Genomic DNA, 11,006 nt, shown 5'->3' with positions numbered 1-11,006 from the left:
GATGCCTCATTGGTTCTCGCTGCATCTCCCGCAACCGCCCAACTGTCGGCAGAAGAAGACCAGATCGCCTGTACCCCATTTCCCACAATCCCCCTCCCTCTCTTCCTCCCTCAACTTTTCCTCTGAACTTGTTCCTCAACTCATCCCTCTGAAGCCACGATGCCCTGCGAGCACTTCAAAGAAACACAGATCCTCATAAATAGCCCTTCAGTGGCCCCCAAACCGCAGCAAGAAGTCTGCTGGAAAATCCAAACAAACAATACGCTGATGAGTGGGTTTGACTGTGTCAGGTCATGCAATGCGGCCCTCTGGGGCCGCCGAGTGATCGGATACTGGAAAGTAAACATCTTGCTGCAGTGAGGTTTTATGGTAATGTGGAGAGCAGAGGGTAAAGTTAAAGAGAAGAGGCACAATCTGCTGCTGCTGCTGCTGCTGCTGCTGCTGCTGTGCGTGTTTAAAGGAAAATAAGGACAAGAAAGAGACACAGTGGCAAGCAGTGAGGAATGTTTTCTTATCGTCAGAGAGCTGGTTTGGCTGGTCTGATTTCGGGGGCTTATCAGTGGATTAGGCCTCAGGACTGAGAGCTGATAGATTGCAGTTGGGGCAGTGGTGCGATAGCCTTAGAGAGACCCCAGTCTGAAGAGTTTAGGTGATGAGGAACAGGGCAAGAAAGAACTTGGCAGGCTTTTAGATGCTGTTCAAAAGCCACACTCCTATCTTTGCCACTTTGGAAATCAAAACTTCAACACATATGAATGTCTGAAGGGCGAAGTTGAAGCTGGGATATTTTTAAGTTTTATAGTGCAGGGAGGGAGCGCAGGTTAGGTTCATTTAGGACAAAATTCACCCTCAAAACTTGTTGAGGAACTTGTCACCCTCAGTTCTTGCCTCTACTTCTCTACCTCATCTCGACTGCCTGGAAAGTGGTATTCATATCAGCCTCAGATGTTGCTTAAAAAGTGGTATCTGCCTTTGATACTGCCTAAAAAGTCGTATCGGCCTCAGATACTTCCTAAAAAGTGGTATCGGCCTCAGATACTGCCTAAAAAGTGGTATCGGCCTCAGATACTGCCTAAAAAGTGGTTTAAGTATCGGCCTCAGATACTGCCTAAAAAGTGGTATCTGCCTCTGATACTGCCTAAAAAGTGGTTTAAGTATCGGCCTCAGATACTGCCTAAAAAGTGGTTTAAGTATCGGCCTCAGATACTGCCTAAAAAGTGGTTTAAGTATCGGCCTCAGATACTGCCTAAAAAGTGGTATCGGCCTCAGATACTTCCTAAAAAGTGGTATCGGCCTCAGATACTGCCTAAAAAGTGGTTTAAGTATCGGCCTCAGATACTGCCTAAAAAGTGGTATCTGCCTCTGATACTGCCTAAAAAGTCGTATCGGCCTCAGATACTTCCTAAAAAGTGGTCCAAGTATCGGCCTCAGATACTGCCTAAAAAGTGGTTTAAGTATCGGCCTCAGATACTGCCTAAAAAGTGGTATAAGCATCGGCCTCAGATACTGCCTAAAAAGTGGTATCAGTATCGGCCTCAGATATTGCCCAAAAAAGTGGTTTAAATATCGGCCTCAGATACTGCCTAAAAGGTGGTATAAGTATCGGCCTCAGATACTGCCTAAAAAGTGGTATAAGTATCGGCCTCAGATACTGCCTAAAAAGTGGTACAAGTATCGGCCTCAGATACTGCCTAAAAAGTGGTATAAGTATCGGCCTCAGATACTGCCTAAAAAGTGGTATCTGCCTCAGATATTGCCTAAAAAATTGTATCGGCCTCAGATACTACCTAAGAAGTGGTATCAGTATCATTCTAGGATACTGCCTGAAAAGCAGTATCGGCCTCAGATACTGCCTAAAAAGTGGTACAAGTATCGGCCTCAGATACTGCCTAAAAAGTGGTATAAGTATCGGCCTCAGATACTGCCTAAAAAGTGGTATCTGCCTCAGATATTGCCTAAAAAATTGTATCAGCCTCAGATACTACCTAAGAAGTGGTATCAGTATCATTCTAGGATACTGCCTGAAAAGCAGTATCGGCCTCAGATACTGCCTAAAAAATGATATCGGTATCAACCTCTGGGAGGAAAAAAAGTAATCTAAAAATCTAAAAAGAGTTACGTTTCCAAATCTCAACCTGTAGGTGGTCCTGAGTTTCAGACTGTACTTCTGACAGCAACATCTCTCTCCTCAGGCTGAGAAATTTCAAAGCAGTAAAATACATTAACACGACAGCTTAAACTTGTAGCTCCCAGCACTACCAGCTCAGAGAAGCCATCATAACATCACTCCCCTGTTAGAATCAAATCAGCAGGGCGGCTGTGGATTTGACTATAAAAATACACCCCTCATGCACCGCAAACAGGTCCTGTTGGTCACGTAACTGCTCCATCAAGGTCAACATTACTTGCACACCCTGGTGGAGCTGGCTCAGCTGAAAAGCAGGCAGCATCAGAGGGGTGTGTGTGTGTGTGTGGCCAAAAACAAACGTAAGGAATACCAGAGAGGGAAATCCTGGTGAAGTGTGTTTTCAGTGTTGCTGTACAGAAAGTGGAGCGTAAAAAGACAGAAAGACCTGATCAGGAAAAGAGCGATAAAGAGACAAAACAGTGACAGGAAACAAACCGAGACAAGACGGGGTAACGCACAAATGATCAAAAAGAGGGGATGAAAGAGGACAGTGTTTCCTTCCTGTGCAGAGTCCTGTGCGTCTGGTAGACTACTCATCCTCGGTGTCAGAGCCCTGTTCCACTCTGAGGCTTTGATGTGCGCGCACCCCGACAGGATATTACACTTTAATGATCTCCTGATAGGGCTCCCCTCCTGCACACAGCGGGGCAGACGGCAGGGAGTGTGGGTGAAGCATGTAACATTTAGACAAGCAAGGACGGACGCAGAGAGAGGCAGAGAAAAGTTCTCCCACCAACTTCAAGTCCTTTAGTACCCCCGTCTAACAAATACATACAGTATGTGCTCTCCCACACACAAGCAAACACAAACGGAGGAACAATTTTTATAAATGATTAAAGGGCCCTACAGATGTTATCGCCTATTGAATGGATGTGTACAATACAGTTAATTCAAGCTCCAAGTGACTCAACCAGAGCGTAGTCGTCCTTTGTGATGGATGAAGTTCATGTATTCTTTCAGCGGACAGCTGGAACTGATCACATTTCAACTGCTGTCAAAATAAAAAGCCCCAGAGCGCACTAATAAGTTTACTCAGGGTGTTGGGACTTTTTGATGTGTTGATTCTCTTTTGAGTGTCAGTATGTCAGCAGTCACACCTAACTGACACAATCAGGAGCCTGAAAGCTGGTACTTTACCTTGTCAGACACAAACACAAACTCTGGATGAAGACCAGGTGAGACAGAAAGAGTCTGAGAGAAAGATAGGAGACGGGTAACGACACAGAAATAAATAGAGAGAGAGACAAGTATGTGTGTGTATTGTCCACACTCAGACACAAACGTTCATGAGGAGCCACAGGACTCTTCAGCTAAATCCCAAAACAAACAGGTTTAGTTAAAGCAAAAAAAAAAGCTCTGTTTGAATAGTCAGATGCGGTAGTTTAATGTGTCAGAGGAGCAGCCGGATGAAGAGCAGGATTTCCAACTGTCACCACACTTTGGGTTAGGAAGTTATTAACGAGATCAATGGAGGTATTACAGCAAATGCAGTCGCAGCTGTTCCAGATGAGTTCGGGGAACGGCCAGTTTGTGTGTTTCGTTATGTTCTATATCATGCATTATACAAAATGCTGGCTTTGAAACATACAACAAACAAACTTTTTATGAAGTTTTATTTGAGGCTTCCCCCGCTCCTGCTTTGTTTTTGTCCTGATAAAGCCTCTGCAGGCCCTGCAGGTGAGCTGCCGGAGCGTGTCAAAGCCTGCTGCACGCTCACTGACAAGCTCTGGGAACTGGGATACAACATAAACCATGAATCAGATTCTCTTCTCTGGCTACACATGTAGGGGCTGAAGGATGGGTCACTGTGAGAATGATATTTGAAATTCGGAGGAATAGAGGAAGACAAAAGGTTACTGTTTACGTTTCAGTTGGAGTTTGGAGACTAGTTAGTGGACTGTGTCCTGTCAAAACCGGTTCTACCAGCTAAATGGCAGCAAAGCATGACTATCTTAATTCTTCTTTAACAAGATGGAAAACAGTCTGAACATTTACATAGCTTTATTTTCCGAGTTACTACATTTATGTATCGTTCTTGGTTTGCTTTCTGATGTCTGGCCTTAAAAGTGTCTCCTGTTCCTAAGCTGTCTGTGGTCTTGTTGTAGCTGGCACACTGTTTGTTGCACGAACATGATGTCACATGTACCTTCCTTTTTGGCCACAAAGTGAACTACTTTTCTCCTGCTGTCTGAGAGGAGTCTCCATGATGACATCAGGAAGTTTCAGCCATCTGTGTTAGCCTGTAGATCTACGATAGTAGTAGTATAGTATGAACTTTGAGGCGTAATGAAGTCTCACTGCTGCAACTGTTGTAGACGTGTTATCTACTGAGCAACCCACTGATTGCATTGAAGGGCATCAATGAGACCCTAATGAGATAATAGCTCCATCATTAAGTCATCAAGGACTGGCTTTGAAGACGTTTTAGTTTGCAGCAAGAAGTATCTTTACGCTAGATTTGCGTTTGCATGTACACACATGTTAATGTATGTTAGAGCGAGAGAAAGAGAGAGAGAGAGAGAATGTGAGTGGGAGAGAGGGTTTGGGTGAAGCCCCGCCCCCTTCAGCCGCTGCTTGTTACAGCCCTGACTTCACTCCCTGTGCTGTGTCAGTCTGACTGTGAGTCACTGGGCGCTCATGTTTGGATTCCCATCACTGAGAGGCAGATGAAGTCAAGATAAGAGAAACGCTACAACAATCTCAAGGTACGTTTTTATTTTCATTAGGCTGATATCATTTGTGATAGATGATGTTATTAAAGTTAATTTTTTTATATGTTCATGTGGTTGCATTTGTATTGTTTCTACAGAACAGAAAAAAAGGAAAAAGATCAATATCTTTGAAGGTTTCTGATTTCTGTTAATATTGAAATCTTTTGCTTGATTACATCCAAAGAAAAATAACACTTCTGAAGCTTTATAACTACATTTGAGCAGTGACAAATATGTGGCACAAAAGTTTAAAAAAACTTTTATTAAATCCTGACATTTCATATTTTTTATTTCCATAAGTTTTATATAAAAATCTTGCCATTATTTTTTTACACAAATGCTCATTCTTCTTATTTACCCTCGATATATCCCGCCTCCTAATAAATAACTGACACTGACATACTGCTGCTCATTCATGATCTCCATTCATATTTATCTGTGGCATAGATTCCATCCCTATAACTGAGATACTCCTTAATCAGCTGTTCGCAGCCAACATGAAAAAAGCTGCATGTATATTCCTCTCCCAAATTCTCAGCCGCAGACTGAATGCGTTAAAATCTCCAGAGCATTTGTTAAATGTTAACATATGACTCCAGAAGCGAGAAAAACATTCCCTCACACGACAGAGACGCGGAGGAATGCAACCCTAATCACCCCTCATTTTTCTCAACATCAACATCAGTTAAGCTGAAATAATTGAACTACAACTTCCAACATATTTCAGATAAACTTTGGACGTGCGCTTTAATTGCATTTGCATTGCATTTCAAAGACACCTCATCCACACTGTGTGAAGCAGCGACATGTGCGCCAGATGAAATGCATGTGTTGTGATGTTTCTTGTCTAACACGCTCACAGTGAGTGACATGCACTGTAAACACAACTGTACAGGATCAATGTTTGTTTGACATTAAGTGACCCCTCTGTCCATTTTGCCTTTAGTATCACATTATACAGCAATGATTACTCTTTTCTGTTTGAGTGGACGCCATGAGGTCATGACTGTAGTTTAAGTTTAAAATCATCACAATTTACACCCAAATGTCAGAAAAAAATAAGCATTTAACTTTATACTATACTGTATGTGTCAGGGAAAGACTTTTTCAGTTTCACCCACCAATGCTTCAATTATGTTGGATTGTAATTCATAAATGTTGCTATTCTTTAGGGGCTTAATATCTTAACTAAAGATGTAACATAACTTGGTCCCACTAACTTTCAGGACAAGCTTTCAGTGTGTCTGCAGTCTTTCTTTCCATCATTTTAATCCTTTTCTTGTCTCTCTACAGCGTCTGGACCCTCTGAACCATCACCAACAGAGCTCAACAGCACCTCCTTCTGGCCAACAAGGAAACATCCTTGGAGCCTGTTGGATTACACTTCCATCTGAGCGCTCCGTTTATTGAAGGAGCTCAGACATTTTTGTACATCTTTTTTATACTTGGACCGATTCCTCCCAGCTCCCCCTGCCAGAGGCATGTCAGCAAAAATGACTTTATAGCCGCTGACTGCAGGCAGAGTAGAGGAAAAGCAACATAAAACATGGAGGCTTCAACTTCTGCTCATGCATGGGCTCCCCCCTCGTCATCCATACTCCCCACCTCCCCTTCCCCTTCCTCTCCTGGCTACCTGCAGTTCTTCTGGGAGTACCAGGACAACTCTGTCATCGTGGAGCATTACAACTACACCGGCAAGCTTCAGAAAGATCGCTACCGGGAGGGGCTCAAACCTGAGGGCATCGCCTTCCTGGTGGTGTGTCTCCTCATCGTCCTGGAGAACGCTGTTGTCCTCATCGCCATCTGGAGGAACAAAAAGTTCCACCTGCCTATGTACTACCTGTTGGGGAACCTGACGCTGTCTGACCTGCTGGCTGGGATCACATACATGGCCAACATCATCATGTCAGGACCTAACACTCTGAAACTGACGCCTTTGCTGTGGTTCATCAGGGAGGGAGGGGTCTTCATCACTCTGGCTGCCTCTATAATTAGTCTTCTTGCAATTGCGATTGAACGGCATGTTACAATGGTGACCATGAGGCCATACCATGGGGCAAAGCGGGGGCGGATGTGGGCTCTGATTGGTGCAAGTTGGGCACTGGCAGGATTTCTGGGTGTTCTTCCAATTTTGGGATGGAACTGCATCCACAGACTGGACCAGTGTTCGACAGTCCTCCCGCTTTACTCCAAGAGCTACATCCTCTTCTGCGTCTCCGTCTTCATCGCAGTGCTCCTCGCCATCGTGGTCCTGTACGCCAGAGTGTTTCGTATCGTACGCACCAACACGCAGCGCCAGAGGCTGGGCCTGTCCGGCAGCGTGAGAAAGGGCCTGGCGAGGAAGTCGCAGAAATACATCGCCCTCCTCAAGACTGTCACCATCGTGCTGGGCGTCTTCATCGCCTGTTGGCTGCCCCTCTTCTTCCTCCTTCTGCTGGACTTTTTCTGCCCCACCCACGGTTGTTACCTGCTCTTCAAGGCTGATTACTTCCTCGGCGTAGCCATGGTCAACTCGCTACTCAACCCCATCATCTACACCTTGACCAGTAAGGACATGAGGAGAGCCATCCTGAGGCTGCTCTGTCGGCCATGTTTGATGACCAGAGACGGACAGGTGAAGAAGATCGGGATGCCGTTCCTGGAGTGCAGTTTCAGCAAAACTGAGGTGGCGTCCCAGAAGTTAGAGGCGGGGCCGGAGACGACCATTTCATCAGGGAACAATATCACCACCCCGTCTCCTATCAAGGCCCTTTACCCCAAACTCTTCAAGTCGTAGGACTTTGACTGACTGATTGAGTCAAGAGGTGTGTGACTGCGTTTCCCACCAAACAGAGGACATGTAGCAGCAGGCTGCTCTAATGTGGAGCACAGCCAGAAACAGAAGGTGTATGAAATATTATGCAGGCCTCACCTTGACAAGGCAGAAGTAGTGCAGTTACAGCAACATAACCGCATGAAAGAACTTCATTGTGACATGGAACTGAACACAAAAGGATGCCACTCAAATGTGAACAAGCTCACAGGCCTGCAAGTGACGACTCTTTTAAATAATTTGCACTGAAATATATGAATATCTGAAAGGAGAAGCAGCTTTGGATTCCTTCTCGTGTTCTGTAGTCTGTGTGGAGGCCTGAAAGGTAAACCAAAAGACTCTCGTGACTGAAAAAGAGACAGTGACATGTTCTCTTGACCTTTATGGTGAACGAGTGTGGTTCGCTTTGGCCTTTTTGCAGTTTCATATTGAAGTACTTTGAATGCCGCACAAACACATGCAACTTAACCTGTGCATTTGCACACACTTGAATTTCGCTGGTTCGAAGGTCTATGGTGTGCTGGATTTGTTCAGATGAAATAACATAGAGCACCTCTGCACGTATCTGTGTGGCTGATGCAGAGAGAGCTGCAGGGAGAGGTGCAGGGAGACAGACATGAAAGGGAGAACATTTCTTACAAACACAGCTGTGCTGTGGCATAGATGTGGGAGGGAGAGCGAGAACTAAAACCCCCCGCTGTTTTGAAATGACAGACGGTTCGTCTATCTGACGCGGAGTGGAAAGTTGGCAGCGTCTTGGTCTGATTTTTTTTAAATGTAATTCCGGGACCTGCAGGTGATCTGCTGGCTATAGCAACAAAACAACATGTCATAATATGAAAGTGATTAACTGACAGATGAGGCAAAAAAAACAACTTTAGCTTTAGCTGTAATTGCATCACTACTGCAAGTACAAGCCGAACACATTATGACTCCAAAGATTTATAGTTAATCAACACAAGCTGTACATCAAACTCTTCATCATTATCCAGCTGCATGAGGACTTTTAAGGACGCGAATGTGCCTGCGCTTGTAAGCCAAGTCGTGCAGAATCGGGACAGATTCTTGACAGAGCAATTATTCCAGTACTTTCCTTCACTATCCATCATGTTGACAGAATATTTTAGTCTTTTTAATGCAGTCTTTTGTACCTTAACTGATGAATGATGATGCAATGTGGTTTTTTTACTGTAATTCATGTATCTTTTTGTATTTCTGAAGACTTTTTACATCGTCTGTTTTGTAAATTATAACTATTTTGTTACAATAAAAGTGTAGAAAACGTTTCTTTTCATAAAAGAAATAAAATGTTTTCCTGGATGATAAGTCGTTTTTTTAAAGATTTGTTTTCGTGTGTGTGTGTGCGTGCGTGCAGTAACAGTGCATTAATATAAGCGTGTCTGTGTGTGCCTCTTTCTGTGTGAGTGGTACCAAAGTTCCTGAAGAAGCACCACAGGAAGTCAGCCCCCTTGTCTCACATCTGGTAATGCCATTGGCCTACATACAGACTTCTTCTACAGGCTCTGCATGTCTCAGGACAGTTCCAGCTCCTCACAATGTACCTTTTATTTTAACACTCCATTTTTCTTTTTTATCTTATTCTGTCAACCTGCGGGTAAGAAAGGCCCTCGCCTGGCTCTGACCTGCTGTCCACGCCTGTCACGGCTGAAACAGAAAAGATTATATACATCTGGCTTTAACGCTGAGCTGCACCTTCTGCAGACAGGACAATCTAAACAGGCTGCTAATTCAACAAAAGTTTGTCTATTTTTCTACCTCATTGAGGGCTGAAAAGGGGATTTTGTATGGCTTTTTTTTTTTTTTTTTAGCATTTTGGCTCATACGTTTTGGAACTATTCCTTTGTGGAGTTATTATTATAGATGTCACAAATATTTGTTGGCTAAAGCGAAACCAGAAGTGCTGGAGAATTTCCACGTCCTGTTGGGCCCTTTAAAATTGTTCATAAAATAAATCCACTGGCTCTAAGAAAAAGTATGTTCATAGCTTACCATTTCCAGCATTCGAATGAAGCGTGTGTGCAGCAATCTATTTAGGTACATGTGCTAACTTTTCACACCTCTCAGAGGAAACCGATGCACAAAGCGGCTCCCAGTAACACGTACTATCTTTTGTTGCTGCAGGCAGCCGGACAAACTATATAAGTTGTTTCACTTTACTTTAACCTTCAGTGATATGATTTGTATGGGGGCAGGTGTTCCTCAAGATGTTGGCTGTATCCACCAGCTCAGCAGCACTCAGAGGTCAGCAGGTCAGGGAATCTCTCCTGGCCCCCTGCTTCCTTCCCGCTGCTGAAATCTTACAACAAAGTGGACAGGTAGAGGTCATATGTCATCTGTAATGCCAAGCGAGGACAGTCAGGCTTGTGTTACAGATGTATAGATGCTGCACTGCTCTTTGCTTAATGTTTAATAGAAAACATGATAAAAAACATAAAATTAATCATAAAACTCATTCTAGTCTGCAGAGCAGACAAATATAATGATGTTTGTCTGGGAGTGTCCATTTTGGCGCCCCAAGGCTAACCTCGCCTCATTCATCTGACTGGAACTGCACACAGAGCGAGTCATCACTTAGCCCGCGAGTTACTGGTGAGGTCTGATTCACGGCTTGTCATATTGGATTTTTCATGACTGTTAATGCTTCATCATCCATCTCAGTGACCCTGAGGGAGTCATGATTTGATCTCTGGACGAATGCCAATTATTTGATTTAAGCAGCTGTGAATTTTGTCTACGGATCTCAACAAAACTGAAATATTTTCTTAATATATAATTACTGGCAGTTCCTTTCCATGTGTTGAACTCATCTGACCATATGTTTTGTCGACTAAAAGAAGGCAAAGCAGCAGAAAACAGTTTGCCTTTGGCGCCACCTTGTGGCTGTTACGCGGAATCAAGTGTAGTGTGGACTTAATTGACCTAAATTACGTATTTTCCTACTATCCACCTACTTGGATGAAGCATGTTTTTCTGTAAATGCCACAGTACTGCAGTGTATGTAGTGAAGAAGCCATTCAATTAAGGGAGGTAGTTACATGTCGCCTGAACAGGGTTTATCACGCTATATGAGTTTATGTTGCAGATTTTTTTGCGATAAGATTTGGTTTTGCTTACCTTAAAGGATTACAACTTCAATTTATTGCAAAGTGCAGTGGACACGTCTGACAAGTGTATCATTGGTGGTACTTGCATTATCTTTAACAGATTTGATTGACGTTAAAGCTACAGTTTTTTGGCATCCTGCCAACAATTGGTTGCTTGCTTTCCTTCATTC

General features: G+C 43.7%; 1 protein-coding gene across 1 annotated transcript; it reads left to right on the top strand.

Moving 5' to 3' along the window:
- Positions 1-4,805: 4,805 nt before the first annotated feature.
- s1pr5b (sphingosine-1-phosphate receptor 5b) lies at positions 4,806-8,935 on the top strand. The gene is made up of 2 exons (XM_069665864.1): positions 4,806-4,893; positions 6,193-8,935. The coding sequence occupies exon 2, from the start codon at positions 6,446-6,448 to the stop codon at positions 7,673-7,675; it is 1,230 nt and encodes a 409-aa protein (XP_069521965.1). The 5' UTR covers positions 4,806-4,893; positions 6,193-6,445; the 3' UTR covers positions 7,676-8,935.
- The last annotated feature ends 2,071 nt before the right edge of the window (positions 8,936-11,006 follow it).

This window comes from Semicossyphus pulcher, unplaced genomic scaffold, assembly GCF_022749685.1.
Source record: "Semicossyphus pulcher isolate SPU_LCO1_2020_fin unplaced genomic scaffold, fSemPul1.0.p SCAF_17, whole genome shotgun sequence".
Lineage (NCBI taxonomy): Eukaryota > Metazoa > Chordata > Actinopteri > Labriformes > Labridae > Semicossyphus > Semicossyphus pulcher.
Note: the sequence above shows the minus strand (reverse complement) of the source record. Positions and strands in the feature narration are given on the sequence as shown.

Excerpts from the sequence above, each read along its gene's own strand:
- s1pr5b (XM_069665864.1), top strand. The coding sequence starts at position 6,446 with ATGGAGGCTTCAACTTCTGCTCATGCATGGGCTCCCCCCTCGTCATCC.